Genomic DNA, 18920 nt, shown 5'->3' with positions numbered 1-18920 from the left:
AGAATTCTGTTTATTATTGAAATTCTGCCGGTAGAATTATATGTTGTAAGGGAATATTAATTCAAGCTTATTTAATTTACCTTCAAGTAAAGCTTTCCAGTTCAATCGCGGCTTGGATTTCAAAGTAGTCTTTAAATCCCAGTTAATTGCTGATTTGAATACGTGCCCGCCCGGTGCTTCAGTTATCAACTCATAACAAATGTCGTCAGGTTTTTACATTAGCCATTCCATCAAATTGTGTACGCAAATACGGCCTCCAAATATTTGATTTTTTGTTTTTCTGAATTCTTCACATTATTTAAGTGTCCACCAAGAGATTTATCGAGTTTAAAATATTTCCGACTTCGGTTAATAGGAGTTTTCGTAGTTATCAGATTTTACCTCGAAATTTTCGAATCTGATTAAACGCTTCAAAAAATGCCTTCAAAAAAAATTTGAAACACGGATTTTGATTGGAAATTTTCTGAATTTTTCGATAATGATGATCATTTTTTTCGCTATTTTCATTTTCAGCGCGAATTACAAAAAATAAAACTTGTAATGACAATTCCACCATGTTTTTTGAAGATCGAATTTTCTTTCTCTGAAAATTCAGAAAATTTCCGATCAAAATCATGTCTAAGGATTTTCCGCTCGTCCTCCCAAAAAAAATCTCCTAGCCTTTCATACTCAAGAAATTTTTTGTTGACTCCTAAACAATGTGAAGATCTCATAAAAACGAAAAATCAAAGATTTGGAAGCTGGATTTGCGTACATGGCTCGGTGGAATGACCAACATATAATTTCCTACTTACGTTCTGGAAGAAATATAATTTTATCGAAAAACTAAGTGGACATAACTTGCTAGCTGTGTCATAAACGACAATATTTATAAAGTATTTTTGGCATCGCTACTGAGAAATTTTCACTGTTTGGAGAAAATAAATAATCCACAAAAATAATTTCTGATCTGCCCTGAGTGAATTTTAATTGTTATACAACACTGATTCTGATTCAAAGATTATTTATATCCAGATTCGTAGCCATCCTAAAACTTTCCGTATATACTTCAAAATGGATTCTAAAGCTGTTGCTACGTCCAGCCTGCAGTTTACAATATTGGAGGTTTGAAAATGAAATTAACAATGCTAACTCAAACTGTTTGTTGCTAAGAATAAAATAAAAATTTACATACCGTTTTACAGGACTCTTGACCTTGAATAAAAAATTCACTGACAACAAAGAACGATCAATATTAACGAAGCGAGTAAAGCTACAATTAATGTTGAGCTTTCGATTTGAATTGTCGAGTTTATAGCTTTCGGGCTACAGAAAGAGAGAAAGAGAGATAAAGCGAGCGCAGCAAACACTCAAAGTGCTTCTGCGATAAATATTATAACGCTCGAAAACCTCGGGCGGCAATTATCTCGGGAGTCTCGATTCGTTCGCAAGTGTCCTTAATACATCCTCGAGATATTCAAGGTCCAAGATTCCGTATTTATCTATAATAATAATACCCCTACGTCCTTAAGGGATGCGACGGGCGCAGAGCGCTGGTGGCTCATTACGCCGGCGCTCCTTTAGCTCAGCGCGAGTGTTTCCTCGCCCTCGGAATCCACCAAGAGCCCGACGAGGGCTTGCCACACCATGGAATCAAGTGTTTGAGATTATGACAGAGGCTCCGGTCACGTATTTCATTAACCAACGGGGCGGGCTGCTGACGTCCGTGATCACCTTCCTTCCTTTCCTCTCCCTTCCACCTGCGAAATATGTTTGGATTGCTTTATACATTGTTCGACGGCGCAGTTCCCGCCCCATAGCCGTTGTTATTAAACACTGTTGATAATAATATCGTTCCCCCTTCATCCCTGAAGAATATCAGACATCGTTACCTCAGATCCCCGAAGTCGTGGCTCTTTTTTCAAAATTTTAAGGCCTCATGTTAAATTTTCGAGAGTAGAAAACAAATTTCTTCGTTTTTAACCACATTCATAAAATTGTGTGAATTTGTCAACAGGACTTTCAATCTTTTCAGTTATTCAATTCATGAGTAAAATCGGACTTTGAGCAAGTTTCAGAGAAAACACTAGATCTCTACAATTTATTATTTAAAAAAAAAATTGCTATTTGACAAAACTCAGATTAAACATCTTTGCGTACCATCTGAAGCGATAACCTTCGATCACGCAAAATCGAAACGGTGACAACGGGATAAAATAATATCACAACTGATTCCAAGGTGGGCAAAATTGGCACATTAATTTACCCCAATCCACAGTAATCCACACCCGCCAAATTTCCATCCATGTTCTCATATCCTGATACCATTTCTGCTTAAACAAAAACCTGCTTGAACAAGATCGCGGGCCTCTGTAATAATACAAGTTGCTTCACGATGTGGCTGATGGATACCGGATAGACAGGGTGACACCCTCTTCGGAATAATGACGTCGGGTGTGCAAAGTGTTCAAGAAAGCAGTACAGACATCGTTTAATAAACGCGCCCGACACTCGCAGCTCGTTTTATTTATCCTTAATATATTCATAGGCTGGGATGTCGCCTCGCCCTTGCGGGTCGGGTTTTGATTTCAGCTGGTGCATCAAAACGGGGTGTGTAAGGGTGGGCATTTCGAGGGTAGCTTGCAGGGTGTCGTCTTACTTTTGTGACGGACGGTTGTTCCCGCGGGTGTCTGCAGGTGAGATTCGACTTTAATTGAAACTGCAAGCTCGCCCACCACCTCTGACTAGGTATAGGTACATTTTCTCTACGACAGTCTTTATGACAGTCCCCAAGATTACCTTCGCGACAAGTCGGAGCGAGAATCTGAAGTTTGACTTGGCAATGAGGAAAGTCGATTACCGGCGAATTTCAATGCAGATTATCACACCTCCTGCATGACGGAATAATAATACGATCTCAATGTCAGCCAAGCGTGTCACAGCTGCACATCAAATTATCAGGGACCCGATTTTTCTTCGACAAATTTTGAAACTTGGACGAAATCCGTTACGCCTATTTTCTTGGACTGGCTGCTTAGAGGCACTCTGTATATAATACGACCAATCTTCCTGCGTCTGGATGGCGCACAAATTGCGCCCGTCGATTCTTTGGAGTCAGGAGATTGCAATCCGCGTCCAGGTAAGGAGAAGACAAGCTCTGCAAAGCCTGCGACGCAGGAAAGAGGAAGATGAAAGCTTGCCTGCCGGTCACGCCGGCGAACAAGAGAATGTGCCGAAGGAAATGGAAATAAAAAGTTCGATCCCTTTTTCCGATATGGTAATTTCAACCTGGCGTCTCAAAGAAATTCGTAAGTATGTGTATGCCGAAATATGAGGCTCAGAGCTTTAAGCGTATTGATGAAAAAAGCTCCGGAATGAATGACTAGCCGTTGCTTTTTCCACGAATGAAAATTGTCCGCTTGACAGGCGGACGGCAATGATTAGCTGTTCGGTTTCGTCGATCCCTGAATCATTTCTTCTTCTCTTTTCTTTGTTTCAGACTGAAATCTGCTCAAGCGCATTGACGGACGTGATCCATGCGGTGATTAACGGTACCGACGGATGTCTCTTCTGTTTCGGTCACGCCGGTCTCGGTGAGTAACATTATTTTGAGGGATCGATACGGTCTCGGAACAAAGTCTAGGAACAAAATCACTCCGCCTATCCAACCGCCGAGAATCCTCAAGACGAAAGTGGGTGAGCCAAAGACGAAGAGTGAGAAAGAGAACGAAAGAGAACCACGTATATAACGATGGGTGGGCTGCAAAATCGCGAGCAAATTTCCGAGTTGTTCGTTTATGTAATTATCTCGTCTGCGTCTGGGCGAGCTTAGCGGGGTAACAATGGCGTTTTGTCTAGGAGGGCATCGAACCCATTCCCGCATAGAACCGATGCTTTCAGAGTATCATCGTTGCTCGACTTTCGCAGGAAAGATCGCATTATCTGACACTGAGAAGAAAGACGGGATCGAAGGAAGGAGAAGGGGGAAAATCGGGGCGAAAGCTCGACTCGAAGATCCTAAAGCTCCGTGGAGAACGGATCGATCTGCGTTTTCTCACAGATGATTGTCTCCTCTGATCGCTATTTCCAATTAGCAACCGAACAGCTGCCTGTAGCAGAGTTTTTATACTTGACTGCGAAGAGATGATCGCCATTACAGTTTCGCCGCGCAGACGTTGGCGCATCCGAATGGCGCGAACGACGGTGGCAAAATGCATCGCTAGGTTGTTTTACATTTTAAGTAGTGATATCGAGTTTGCATGCAAATGGATGATTATGCGAGCTGTAGGGGAGGTGAAACGGTGCGAATAAGGAAAGCAACGGCTGAAGGAGAAGAAGAAGAGCAGGAAAAAGTGGCGGGGGGCGGAAAATGAGGAGCGGGAAGCCGTAAAAAGGGTGTAAGAATCCTGAGCCAAGGGTGCAGAGCGTGGCTTCGGCGATATTCCACCGCCGTTGAGAACGTATCTGTTCTCCTTATACAGCGGAAATGAAAGAGAGTGTGAGGGCGCGGATGTTGATCCTCGAGGAAGAGTTCATCCCCTTTCCGCGCCGAGATTTTCACCCGTTTCGTAAACTAAGCCGGATGTCAGAGCGCCGCAAATCGAGCTTCACTCGTCATTCCGAGACCCTTGTAACAATTCGATCCGTAGATCTCCCTTCACGCTTGATTTCTTTTGGCAGATCGCGGTGTTCATCCGTTGTACGCGGAACTTTTCCGCCAGTTTTACCGATTCAATAATCAGCCGGCATCGCGGCGCGTGCGATACAACGAGAAATTATGCAGCGGCTAGGGACATCCGGAATTGGCCGGAAATGGAAGGAAAAATCGAGATATGTAATGCAGGAGATCTTCGAAGCGAAGAGTGTTTCATCCCTTCGTTCGTTTTCACCCGATTTCATCGGATCAAATCAGGCCTGCTCTTTATTAGAAAACTTTGATCCTTTACTCGCTCCTCCATGACTTGTTATTTCTTGATGAAAAAAGTCCTTCGTCCTGCTCACTCGGAAGTTAGCCCTAGACAAGGAAAATAGTTTCGAAAATCCTTAGGGCAAGGGGCGGAATATTTCGTTTAATTCTTTCCTTGATTGCTCGTCGAGTTCATTCGGTTAAAGAAACAGTTTCTGAACAAAGGAGGCTTTCATGACTTGCTAAAAACATCCGGTTAATTTCGCAGATTGTAGATACGGAAATATGCCTTTGCTAACTGCGCAATGGGACGAAAGCTACGCGTCCCGCAGTCGACGAAGATTTTCACCGAAAACGGCGGCATTTTAACGGCCTGTTTTCACCCCCTAGAAACGACATTGCTTGGCTCTCCCTGTCGCGTCGCGTGCTGCAGAGCAACCTGTTCCTTATACGATAATTGCAGTCACGTCGAGAGAATGGTTCAATTCCATTAGGGACGTGTGTGTTTCGTGTTTACGCCGTGTATACAGGACGCGTTTCAACCCTGGTTGTAAAATTCCACCCCTCACGTGTGGGCCGAACGCATTTCGTTTTGTTTCGGATTGATTCTCTTTGTTTGGGACTTTCATTATACCGCTTTCATTTTACCACTGATCCGTCGGAGGATTGTTATTTTATTTGATATTGACCCAGTTTCGTCTGACGCTTGTAACCATTCATCTCCAAATTCGTGTCGCAGTATAGGTGAAAATTCCACTCCACGCAGAATTAATTCGAGAAGCAATTCTACGAAGTTGTACTTTTTCCTTTTAAACTCCATCGCATTATTGCAAAATTGGAATTCCCATCCACGGTTGGATTCCATTCGTTCAAAGCGAATCAACAAATCTTTCTCCGAATTTTCGAATTTCAAAGTCTTCCGGCGTAATTTTGTGGAGGAAAATTTCAACCGGGGCGTTCTCGAGATGTAATTTTGACACGAACAACCGGTTTCTCACTCACGCTGATCCGTTGTACAAAAACAAAGGTAATCGCGTTGTTCCAGGGTCTCTGCCAAGGCAAAGATAACAGGATCAAGTCGATACACAGGATCAGGACGGGAAACGTGTTTGCCAGAAATGTATGCGCCCCTTGCAAAAACCTCGGGATGTTTGCGATCGAGACGAATATGGCATAACCGGGTCGTCACCCAGGCACTTGCATTTCAGATAGAACACGCGTATAGATAAAGTCTAACCGACCGACTATAATGCGTAAATTATCTGTAATTAATGCATTTTACCGATATTATACGTATTTTAAACGGTCATTTCGACTTTATCTATACGCGTGTCTTATCTGGGACTCACCGATTAATCGTCATCAATTATCGATACTCCGATAATTCGGCATGAAGCATAAATTAATAATTTCAAATCATGTTTATTCCACGAGCAGAGAAAGTGACTTTGAAGCTCTCGCTCTCTCTCTACAGCCCTCGTCAAACGAGTTATTATATTTACTCAAGTAATCAAACATCGGCGGAAACTCGATTCTCGAATTGCTGATGGCGGAATCGGTTCTCGTGAATTTTGTGTACACCACCTATAAAGATGTGTACGTGAGGGGGCGCAAAGTTTCTAATAAATGTGAGTGCAAGTTATTAGGTTGACTTGCAGTTGCTGGTTTAAATATGTGCAGTCACAGTCTGATTGATGAATAACTTTGGTGTGTGTACATAAGCTCTGGTAGACGATCGAGGGGAGTTGGAGCGATTGATGCTGCGGCAGAGATATTTCATTACCGCGGGAAAAGAAAAGCAGCTTTCGGTTATTAAAATCGTAAAACAGTAGGTAGATGGTATCGTGGAAGGGGATGAAAAATAAAAAAGAATCATAAAAAATAAGAAGAATAAGGAAGAAAGGACGAATCAAGCTCGAGTCGAGAGAGAAATGGAAAGGGGGGCTGCTGCTGCTGCTGCTGCTGCTGCCCCGAAGATGAAAAGCGGTAGACGTGAAAAGAGAGAAAGAGAAAGAGGAAGAGAGAGAGAGAGCGAGAGATAACCAACGAGGGAAAATAATGAAAACTCAGCCCGCAACTGAATCTTAAACGATATTTAATTGTCTTAATGTAATACCGTAAATTACGTTATTATTTAATTAGAAAACGTAGAATTCTACGCTGGTATCATCCGTGAGATAAATATAAAGTTTTAATTCCGCCAAAAGAAAATTAGAATTTCACAGGCCGGTTTATATAACTTCTACCTATATCTACCTTATACGTTATTCAATACGAAACTTCGATTCAACGCGAGTTTCTTTTTTACTACAATTGAAAATAAATCCAACTGATATTCGAAAAATTATTGGCTCAATTGGTTTTTTCGATATTTTGTAAATTATTTTCAGTTTCGTTGGTGCAAATAAAAGAACAAAGAAAAAAAAATCATAATATAATCACATGTTCTCACAAAGGCAGCGCAGATTCTGTGTTGTGTCGCATAAATCCATCCAGCTTTGTACGGTGCGAATCTGGAACAGGGTGTAATTTCCCTTTCAGATCCCTGGAACAGTGTTGTACGTCGGATGGCCTTGGCAGCCCGTATTTGAGGAGTAAATTAGGTATAAATTAATGAACGGCTGTTTATTAACTCGCGCTAATTGCGCCAAGTTCGGTCCCCGCAGGTCGCATCGTTGAGAGTATCACTTATCAGCTGTTAACCCGTGTCGAAGATTTACGAGGAAATCTCGTCTGTCAAGAGCCGAAGCCTGGCCCGGGCGACATTTTGCGCACACCAATGACGCAGAGGTAAATGGGGAGCCGGCAAGACTCTTGGGACTATATTAACTCTTGGTAATAACTTAGATCGGTCTTACGGGGCGATGGATTCCTCGCGTATAATTGGATGTAGGCGCGATCATTTCACGCCCGTAGGTGCTTAAATTAATCCCGCTTCACCCAGCGAATCATTCGAATCGACGTTCGATCCGTCCGCTACCATGGACGCTTCAATTTTCTTACACGTTAAAATGTGCCGGATCAAAGCAAGCTCCGGACTCCGATCCCTGCGTAGACGTAAAAACGCGCTTTTGATCCAAGCTTCCGCAAGTATCAAACCGCGCCGCGTCCTTGCTCCGGTCCCTGCTCGTAGCGTAGTCGAAAGATAGAAAAAAAAAACAAAAAAAAAACCCAGGGATTAGAGGTAATCAAAGCGCGCCAATCTGTCAAATGGAGTCTCAAATGAAGCTTGCGGGTAGGCACCGGCAGAGCCGCGAATCCCGCATTCAAAGCAACGGGATTTGTCACACAGGAAATATAGAACGGAGCAACTGGGTGCGGAGAACAGAGCCCTCGGCCCGGTAGAGCGCTGCAGGGATGTCGGGGGAAACTGGGGGCTCGTTGGAACGGGGCACACGACAATGATGGCGTTTGTACTTTGTAGTGTGTTGCTAATTACCCCCTGCCAACCCACGCCACGTGTTTGCCAACGAAGCTGACTGCCGACTACGAATGGAAATTGAGGTACCTAACCGGGTACCCGAAGGATTTTCTAAGGAAATCCTGTTCCTTTGACGAGGACGTGACTGATCCTGAATCGAGTCAGCAGATGGTGTGAAAATTTGCAACGAATTACTCGTACCTTCAAATGATTCGACGGGGCGGATTTACCGAATGATACGTGATACCTGCACTTAGAATCTTCGATGTGTTCACTGTATCGTCAATGCTGCAGGATTGCAATAAAGGATTACAAGGATTACCCCAAACAGTTGATTCGCCCATTGAGTGATTCGTTGCGACAGTCACCGCAGGCTGTACGAACGCAAAGAGATTCGACCGAAGGGGTCAGAGTGACAATCGCATTAATCAAACGAATCGGATCGTCGACTCGATGATTTCGATTAAACCTGACGTTCGAAATGGCAATGATGACGTTTGGTTTGCGACCGCAGTTCACAGCGGTGCGCGCGTTACACGCGACTCTGTTTAGCGGTGCGCGACGTGTCCGTTAGTGGTTCGACCACTGTTTCAGTCGATATTGAGTGACCGAAATAGCCAATGGGTGTCAATTGATTTTGGAGCGCGTTGACGGCGGTGGTTTGCTCGGAATGCGAAGCCGATTTTCACCGGGAATGAAAAGCTCAGTCATCAGCCGCGAGTCTAGACACGGAGGATAAATCTGCGACTGCTTACGCGAGTCGTTCGCCTTTTAGCTTTTGAAAAGCTTCGATCATTTGTCAGGCCTATCCATCCCTAAAATTTCCTTCGAATCACCCTTGACCAGATTTTCCTCTTTTTTGTTTTTTATTTTCTCCTTTTTCTGCTCGCAATTTATTACTAAGCGAAAGCTCGAAATGACCTCTGATTCTTATTTCCAGGCAAGTCTCACACCATGCTAGGAACCCCGGAGGCTGGACACACCCTCGGAGCCATTCCCTGCGCTATCGCTTGGCTCTTTCGGGGAATTTCCGAACAGCGTCAAAGGACTGGGGCTAGATTTAGCGTACGAGTAAGCTGCGTCGAGTTGACCGCTGGACAACAGCAGATCAGGGATCTTCTAGCCGCACACGCGAATGGTAAGTCGAGGCTAGATAATTTCCTCCTCTTATGGTTTCATTACAGAGTTCTGATATCCGCGCTGTGGAAACAAAAGATCATCGAGTAATCGACTCTTTTTGTACCCGGTTCATTTTGGCACGAAATTTTTGTCGCTGGATAAATACTTGCATTTTTACACATCGGTTAGGTGTAATAAAGTATCCGATAACCATACAAGCTTCGCGTGCTTTTAATGAGCAATCTGAATTCTAATAAGAGAACTTGACAGTTTCTTTTTTCTTATGTTCTCTCTTCGTTTTTTCTTCTCCTTGTTCTTTCTTTTCTTCATTATTTTTCTTTTTATTCACAAAGTAAAGTAGCCTGAACCTTCCTCATTCGTTTGAAACTTTTGCGTTGCACCAACGCGTGGTTCTTATTATTGAATAGACGGAAAATTCTTTCAATCTTAATTCTTTGTGATAACTATCTCACGAGACTAAAGTTTTACCGTAGTTATAACAGGAGAAAATTAAAAACTCTCGATAAGAATTCGCCGTGAAAAGAGAAAAGAAGAAGAAGAAGATGAAAAAAATTTTTAGCAATAAACAAAGTTACCGAAACTTATACCGACTTGAAACTATCTAACGCAGTTTAATAGCGGTAAATAGTTGAAGGAAGACCGTACGGCACGTGTAAATACAAGACATCGCCGATGCAGAAACTGCAGAAAGGTGAAAGCAAGGCGAACAAGGAACTCGGCGTGCGATTCGCGCATTGTGGAGCATCGCGCAGAGAGTTACTCCCTCTTGGCACCGTGCAATTCGGTTTAATTAATCTAAGTGATTATACCGTGACGCATTATTTCGAGCCGAGACAGCGAAATCGGAACCCCTTTCGTCAAATGACGAGAAAGTTTGACTGTAATTTTCCATTAATTATTGTTTCCCGTAACGTATAAATGGGTTAAAAGGGGTGGAAGCGATTTTCGTTTAAGAGATTTCCCCCCGCAATTCATGGACTCTCCCTTGCACTCTCTTAGACGACCCTTTTCAACAATCAGTAAACCCTTGCGGTAGCCTCAGGAATCGCCTTTGATGGCCGCCCGACTTACGCCACACTCTACTTTTACCACTATCATCATCGTTATTGTTCCGTTCTTTATTTATTTTATTTCATTATTTTTTTGCCTTTATTCCCGCGTTGATCCCTCGACCATCTTCCAACCCCTGACGAATTATCCCCACCTTTTGTCACAGTTTGCAATAATTGTTGGAGAAGGCTTTCATTAGTTCACCCAAGTCTCGTAAACTTGGCAATAACACTCTGAAACGTTTCTCGGTGGCAGGCAGGCAGGCAGGCAGGGTTTGGGGTTAATTTCTCGTGATATAGCGAGACGGAATCTTCTGCAGGAGTTTGAGTTAACTTTTGGTAGAGATCATCTCGTTCTTGTTCCTTGCCGCTGTAGGAACCCCTCGCTAAACTCTGCAGATGTGACTGGAGCTGTTGGATATCCGTGATTATTATATTAAAAAATGAACATGGTTTGTCTCACCGCATCCTTCGTGTAATCGATCGTGTAATCGATTAATCCTGGTTAGAAAACCTTTGGTACGTACTCGTTGAAAATCAGTTTGTTTTCCTCCAGTCGTGGAACTTGACGCTCGGCGTACGGTCGATTCGTCCGGAAGGCTGAAATCTCCTGAAGAGGAATTTGCATACTCGGATGCATGTTATTGTGTGCATGCTTTCAGAGGACGCGACGTCCGGCCAACCGAACCGTGACCAAAATATATTGCTATGCAGCCGGTGCGCCGACCACTAAGTGCCATTTCGCATACGGATTCAATTTTACGAAACTGCGGGGAATAAAACGCATATGATATCATCCCAAAGCTTCTTACGGGTCCCTTTTGGGGTTTACGAATGTCTGTAAGCCAGCCGCACGGTGTGTAACGGGTAGGAAAAATAATCAGCATCTCCGAGCATTCGGCGTCGCAGTTTTGAGGACAGGACAGTCGACTTTCTCAAAGTCCAAAACGTCGGGCGCTTCGAAACGTCTCCGAAATCTGTTCATTACGGCGTTTGCAAGGACTATGCGAAAGCAACGACGGTCTCCTTTTTACCGACATCTATATCCTCCTTCCTGAGGGCAGGAAAGTATCTTTTATGGGCGATTTAACGGAACCCGATGCCGCCGTCTACTCGCGAAGTTTCCCATACGGAGTGCCTAGAGGATCCCATAATATCTGCATGCAAATGTCGCTCGAGAACCGGCAAATCGAGACATACGGCACTCCGGCTCTCTAGGTATCATCCGGAACCCCTTTCTCCCTTTCTGTTCTGCACTTTTACGTCTCGAGTTTAAAGAAGGAGATATTGATAGTGTCATTGTCAGTAATCCGTCCTCCGCGAAAGTCTGCTATAATTTCTGGATCCCCGAGGTCAGCGGCGCGAGTCATTTTAATTGTAAATTATGTATATTGCACACGTGTAATCAGCGTTGTCGAAAGTGAGCAGAAGTGTACGTCCATTCGCCGGAACATTAAACGAAAAAAGAATCAAGCCCGCATCTTGGCTCTGTTTCGGAATTTACGGGACTACAAGAGGACGCGGAACGGGGCAAAAGACATCTTGAAAAGTGCTGAACGGAAGCCCGTCGACGGCGAATGGTGTAAGGGTAGTGGACTAATTAAAGAGCGATGCAATTAATTTTCCAGGTTATTAAATAATTAGTCGGTATAGCGTAGCCGGTCGCCCCTCGGCATATCACTCCCTCTCTCTCTCTCCCTCAAATAGCAAAGGAAGGAGTGAAAAGGAGCGGAGATGAGAGGGTGTATAGTGAAGTTGGATTTAAGTCAAATCTCCGAGCTCGTTCTCTCTTTCATTCTGAAAAGTTGATAATCCTAGCGGTAATTATTTAAAGTTTTCCCGGGCACTCGTTGCAGGATGTTTTCGAAAACCGAGGGTCCCTTCCCCTACATCTTGATTCATTCGCCCTCGCCCTGCGCGCAGAGTTTCGAGTAGAAGCGTTTCGGCGAAATCGAGCTTCTCGAGGGGATATAAGCGCTAATAAAAAAGTGTGTGAATTTTGGGAATTCGATCAGGGTTTGTTTCACTCAAAAATATGTAGATCGAGCTTCATTTACAATTTTAAAAAATTTTTTTTACCGGCATCAATCAACAGGGTGCATAATTATTGACAATATTAACCTCAACTCAAGATATCTAAAAAAACGGTTCAAAACAATTCATTTCGAATTCCGAGACAATATTGTACCATTTGCAGTAATTGAATCATAAAATCGTTACTTTTTGACGAAAAATCGAATTTCTAGTTCTGACAAGCCAGAACTAACACGGACGCCATTTTTCAAACCGTGACACGGTGAAGGCGCTCCTTTGGACTACTAGAATCAAGCCGGCTATATATACTTCGACCCGTTGCCACGGCAGACACGCGAAAGCATTCGTAATTACCCCCATGAATTTAAACGCGCAAGATACCCTCGCGGTATGCGAACAATGCATATATCTTGCCTCGGAAAAGACGACTGCCAGGTATGTACTTGGCGGCATAAAAAGCATTTTATAAATCACCAGGAACCGCGTCGCCCAGCAGCCGAAAACAGGGAGCGGAAGTACATGACTTTCCAGGGTGGAATCCGGGAGAGGAAAAGATCTCTAAGAATAAGAATAACTATAAGGAACAGCGAATACCACGGAGTTCTCATTTACTTGAGGCCTTTATTTATTCGCTCCACTTTCCCGGCCGGAATCAGATATATTATACCTACGTTTTATTTCTAAATTATAGGTGTCCTGCGCGTATTTTTTACCCAGCCGCTGCACTGCTCCGCAAACCGTAGCGTCAGGCACTGTACGTGTAATGAGACCAAAGCTTACGGAGTGAATTCCTTGGGACAGTTTCCTTGAGCTTTTATGGACCCTCTGGTTAGGCGCTGCTAGGTTGGCTCGCAATTAAAGAAGCCGTGCTTCCTCTCCCTAGGATCGAGATCTGGGTGGAGTGCCGTAAGCGCAGCTGCGTGCCGAGCTTTCGAGCTGCGCCTAGAAATAGAAGTAGAAACTGCTTGCAAAATTACTAAAAACAGAAAAACTGATCGCAAAAAAATTGTACACTGTAACGTCCGTTACAGGCACCGCATTACGTGCATCGTAAGATCAAACCGCGTAATCACTCAGTCAGTTTCAGCGCTATGCATGAATTTACACGCGGATACATCCTGTGAAAACAGTGCTGCAACTGACAGTTTGAGAAATTCAGCACACTGTAAGTGGGTGTCAAATGTGAGACGTCGTCGCATCCATTATTCGTTCGTTGTGGACTTTTCTTGGACAGCGCAAGAGTTCGCCTTTTATTTCTAAATTCTCCCCTCTTCTTGTCTTCGTCTTTGCTTCTTTTGTAACACACACAGACACATGCCTTGTCCACGTCTCGTCGGTCTCAAACAACACGCCGCACAGATGCTAGTAATATTATCTCATCTTCCATACAAGTTATGCTCTCATGGATATTGCTCTAGAAGCAGCCGCTTCCCGACCAACTCCTACTATCCAGTCTGCACCCTCAGGAATCTCAACCCACTAACTGCCGTAGTTTGCACGCGCGAAAGAAGAATCTAGATGGACGAGGAATAAGATAATAGGAGCTTCTTTTTCCGTCCCGACTATTAATCCCCTCTTATATTTCTGCCCGCTCAATTGTTTGATTATAAAAAGTTTACAGCACCTTTCTGCTTAATCTTCGATCAATCGCCCAAGCAATTCAGCTTTCTTTGAGTTTGAGAAGACACTCATATTGTGAAATGGTGATTTTTTATTTCTTCTCCTTCACGACCAGTACCGAAGGTGGCAGATAGAATCGTTGTGAAATATGACCGGGACTGTAAAACAAGAGGTAAATTCGCACCTGAATACACAATGAGTAATTATTACTCACGATACAGCTGGAGGGGTTGTAACAATTGCGAGTTGTAGCGTGCAATTACAACACCCGAGAGATAACCCAGTGTCGTAAAAGTATATTCGTACCTAATCCACTTCGATTCAGAAATTACGATCTGGCGAGTATACCTAATTCACAGAGTGTTAAAGAAGCAGCTGGTTGAAAATAACCAAAAATACTCGATCAATATTGTTTTTCTATGATTTTTATACCCTTGTATATTATATATTCGTCCGACTTGATCAGTGTGACAATTTTTTCGAAACAATGAAATTTGGGAGTTTCTGAAACTTGCATGTTTAGGTACCACTTGGTAGATGACCTTGTGCGCGGAAATTTCGCGAACACCGTGTATACGTATAAACGTACTTGTAAGAGATGGCAAAAGAGCGGAACAGTTCCTGGAGGAGGGCAGTAATCGTGAAACGTTATAAGGACCCTTCCTTCCTGCCTTTCTTCCTTCCATTTCACTGCAACTTTCTGCCTCCCTATTCTGACCAAATGACTGTACTAAAATGTTTATTATCAGAAGCGTGGTTGTAGCTGGTTTGGCCTTATACGATCTCGTGCCTACAGGCCTCCAAGTTCGTCACTTTTGTTGCTTGGACCCCGACGCCTATCTCCGTATTTACATAACCCCCATTTAAACGTCACTAAAACATTTTATTCGCCCTTTCCACCCGCCGTCGTATCCCAAGGATAAAGTTTACCCATACGAGAATGTTGGTGAACGCGTAACGATGTACGATCTCAGCTCGGTTCTTCATCCCTTCAATCGGATTTCAGATTCGGAGCAATCGCCGGCCGTCTACCTCAGGGACGATCCACTCTTCGGCACCCTTCAGCTGCAGCAGCACAGCGAGCTGAGAGCCCCGACTGCGGAAAGGGCCGCCTTTTACCTGGATGCTGCAGCCGCCGGACGTCAACGTGACGAAGGAGACGCTCACATGCTTTACACTCTTCACGTCTACCAGTACAGCGTAGCTGGTAAAGGCGGAGGTGAGCCATGATGTCATTCGGTTATACAAGGTGCGCCTGTACTGCAGCGCGAAACTTGAGCGGCTAGAGGAAATAAACCGTTGCAAGTTGTTATATATACCTGCAGCGACAACAGAGATCCTTGGTAATTTTGTCTGCGAAGCGAACGAACCACGTTTGCGGAGACTTCCATAACCCAATAAGCCCGTTACAGACTCCTCTCACGTCTCCGGCAAACTTGAACGCGAGTTGCAATCATCGTAACTCCTCTCGCGGTTGAACCCAATAAAAGTGTAATCATATCTTAATTCGATTTCCTCCTCCTCGCTTTATCTCTGTTTCTTCCACTGCGCCTTCGCTGCTCGCATCTGGCGCATCCGCAAATCGATTTTATAGAGACCTGGACGCAATCTGGAATCCCTCGAACTCGTTGTTCCGCCAATAAAAGTCGCGACTCGATGGTTTCAGTGGCCGGTGGTCGGAGCAGACTGCACCTGATGGACCTCGGCAACTCTGACCGGGGTAAATCGTCCGGTGGAATACCACTTTCCGGGCTGGGCAACATCCTCCTGGCGATATTCAACGGACAGAAGCACCTCCCCTACAAAGAGCACAAGCTCACCCAACTGCTCAAGGAGTGTTTGGGCTCGCTGACCTGCCACGCTGCGATGATAGCCCACGTCTCACCGAACGCTCAGCACTACACCGAGACCCTTACCACGGTCCAGCTGGCCTCAAGGATCCACCGGATGCGGAGACGGAAGATAAAGTTCGTCGGTGGCGGGACGCAGGGTAACGGAAGCGGCGGAAGTTCCGGCGAGGAGGCCGCTCGGCAGAGCAGCGAGTGCGATCCCAGCTCGAGCGACCTTTCGGCCGACACCGTAATCTACGTCGGGCCCAGCGTCGACGACGCGACCGACGGAGAACACCCTCCGGTATACATTCCGAGCCTCAACTCCGGCGACAACCGCTGCGCGATGGGCCGGGTCCTTCGGGGGTCAGCGGCCGAGAGGCCCAGCCGAATACCGGAGGAGCGAAGCCCCGCGCACAAGACCACGAAGGTCGTCAAGGCCTTGACCCAGACCGCCTCCAAGCAGACGTCACCGGCGCACAGCGTCACTCCGAAGGCCAGTCCGTCCAGGAGGCCCTCCGTAAAGACGGGGACCGGCAAGGTGACCGACTCCCCGATCAGCAAGATCCCCGTACCAGCGCCTAGCGGCGGATCCGACGAGCAGTGGATCGACGGTCCAAGGATATCGAAGTCGAAGGTTGCCGAAGCCAGGCACATGCTCAAGGAGGCCCACCACAAGCGGGAGACCTGGATAGACGGGCCCATGCAGCTGAGCGGCGTACCGCCCCATGGCCAGCATCCCGCGAGCTACGGGTTTATGGACAGCCACAAGAAAAGCATGATCAGAAAGTGGGTGGAGAACCAGACCTCGCAGATACAGAGAACGAAGCACGTCGCCCCGAGGATCGACCCGAAGCTCGCGGGTCACGCCTCCTCGCAGTTCAAAGAAATGACCACCTTCAAGACCTGCGACGAGGACGACAAGTCGTCGATAGTCGACAGCGAGAGTATAAAGATGGGCGATATCGAAGACATCACGGACAAGCTCGGGGCGAAGTTGAACCTGCTCAACGTCAAGTCCAACACCGATTCTGGCCTCGATCTCACCGCCAGTCCGGTCATGGAGGACTGCCTCGACAGGAGCAAGATCGACCTTCAGGACGACGACGACGATGATGAGGAAATTATCGTTCCTCCTCCTCTTCCGCTCATCGAACCACTCAGCAACGGGGTCAGCAGGGAAGTGTCGATGGAAAGCTTGAACCTCTCCCACAAGGACGTCGTCCTTCCATCTCGACACTCGCTCTCCTCTGAGGACGAAATACTCGAGATCGTGGAGGTCGACGACTTCGAGCCTGTTCCCATGCAGGACTCCTGTCTTCAGGTCACCGAGGAGGACATCGCCTTCTGCATGGGTGAAAATCCCTTGCCTGAAAGTGATCAGGAAGAACATCCTTTAAGGATACTTAGCCAGGAGAATCTCACCGTCGTCTCCACCTTCACTGGTGAGCATAGTCTCTATCGTATGTCAAACTTGGATAGTAATCATCAATATTAACAAGTTGAAGCATCTGTTCACTTGAATAACTTCAAAATCACTGAATACATCTTTAACGTTTCTCGTTCTGTTCTGGAGAAAAACGACAGTCGCGTACGAATAAACACCGACACTACAATAAACCAACCCTTACTAGTGATTTCGTTTCCAGACTCGATGTCAGTGATGTCGGACACGGACCGTTACCGCCCCCAGTATCCGCCGTCAGCCGGAATGGGGATGCTGCCTCGACCGTACTTCGACCACGAGGACTTCCTGGAGCAGGAGACGAGGCACAAGTTCGATCAATTGGCCCGACTCCACGAACTCTATCAGAGCAAACTCGCCCTCGCGAACGTTTCCAATTCCTTGACTTATCAGAGGGAGAACTCCTCTTCGATGAGCATTCGTGACACACCATGTAAGTCTCGTTCTTCCGTCGTTACTTTCGGTTCGATTAACTTTTTTATCCCCCTTATTAAGAGCTTGCAACCTTGTTATCGGACTCAATTAATGCGGTTGATCGCCGATTCTCTTCCATCTTATCCCAACGAAAAGCTTGTCGTGACTTTTTACGTTCTCGTATATTATTATTCTCAAGTGTACGAAGACGAAGAAATTGAAATTATCATCGTCATTCTGCATGTCTTGACTTTCTCCCTTCATTTATTAACACGAATGGCTAAATCGGTTCATTCTAAAAGTATATACCGATAAAGTTTGCCTAGACGCAGACTTGACGGTAAGTCTCATTTTGTCCAGTGGAAAGTTACAGCCGCCAGTTAAATCAAAAGTGGTTATCATAGACTTAGTTTGGAGTTAGCTTATAGAGTTTGATTTTAAGCCGTTGTAAAGGTTTTTATTTTGTACAACGAAGTTGTTGCGCTAACACAGGACATATTGCAGCCGCCACGGTCCTTCGACCGCCGTCCCGTTGCCAATCATTGTCGCTGTCAGACGTCCTTTTCAACGACACCGCGAGCAACCATGGAAGTATTTACAGCGAGCCGGCTTACATACCAGGAAAAACGGAGCAGGAAAAAATATGCGACAACTGCCGACAGAGCATGTCCCGTCCGGCAACAGCTTCTTACTGGTATCCAGGCAGCGTCGCCCACCTCGCCTCCCCCAGGAGGTACTGCGGGAAACTCGGAGACTGCAGCATATCCAGCTTGAGGCATCCGGACGGCGCCTCGAACCCGAACCTCAAGGAAGAAGTTGAAAGGATACCAGGCAATGGCGCCTCGGGGTCTGATCCTGAAGAGGAATACGTCGAGGCCAAAAAACTCTTCACCACCGCCGAAAGGGACGAAAGGACGGTTACAGGAAAATCGGATATTGAAGAGGAGAACGGAACCTCAGGTCAGAGTTCGGTTCTAAAAATGTCCAAGATTCAAGATGGTCAATCTAATATGGCCAACCTCGAGACTATGTCATGTACAAATTTTCACGTTAATCCAAAACC

At 45.5% G+C, this 18920-nt stretch overlaps 2 protein-coding genes across 2 annotated transcripts in view; both read left to right on the top strand.

Annotated features, from left to right (window-relative positions):
• LOC124301652 (uncharacterized) overlaps positions 1-18920 on the top strand; it is a 310056-nt gene that overhangs the window by 285303 nt on the left and 5833 nt on the right. The window contains exons 9-14 of the mRNA XM_046756994.1: positions 3479-3572; positions 9247-9444; positions 15156-15368; positions 15816-17423; positions 17628-17876; positions 18362-18817. Of these exons, the coding sequence (XP_046612950.1) occupies positions 3479-3572; positions 9247-9444; positions 15156-15368; positions 15816-17423; positions 17628-17876; positions 18362-18817 (2818 nt within the window). The remainder of the gene's footprint in view (positions 1-3478; positions 3573-9246; positions 9445-15155; positions 15369-15815; positions 17424-17627; positions 17877-18361; positions 18818-18920) is intronic.
• Positions 10901-18920, top strand: part of LOC124301653 (nidogen) — a 28340-nt gene continuing 20320 nt past the window's right edge. The window contains exons 1-2 of the mRNA XM_046756998.1: positions 10901-10908; positions 11921-11931. The gene's annotated coding sequence lies outside the window, so the exon portion shown is untranslated. The remainder of the gene's footprint in view (positions 10909-11920; positions 11932-18920) is intronic.

This window comes from Neodiprion virginianus, chromosome 3 (assembly GCF_021901495.1).
Source record: "Neodiprion virginianus isolate iyNeoVirg1 chromosome 3, iyNeoVirg1.1, whole genome shotgun sequence".
Classification (NCBI taxonomy): domain Eukaryota; kingdom Metazoa; phylum Arthropoda; class Insecta; order Hymenoptera; family Diprionidae; genus Neodiprion; species Neodiprion virginianus.
Note: the sequence above shows the minus strand (reverse complement) of the source record. Positions and strands in the feature narration are given on the sequence as shown.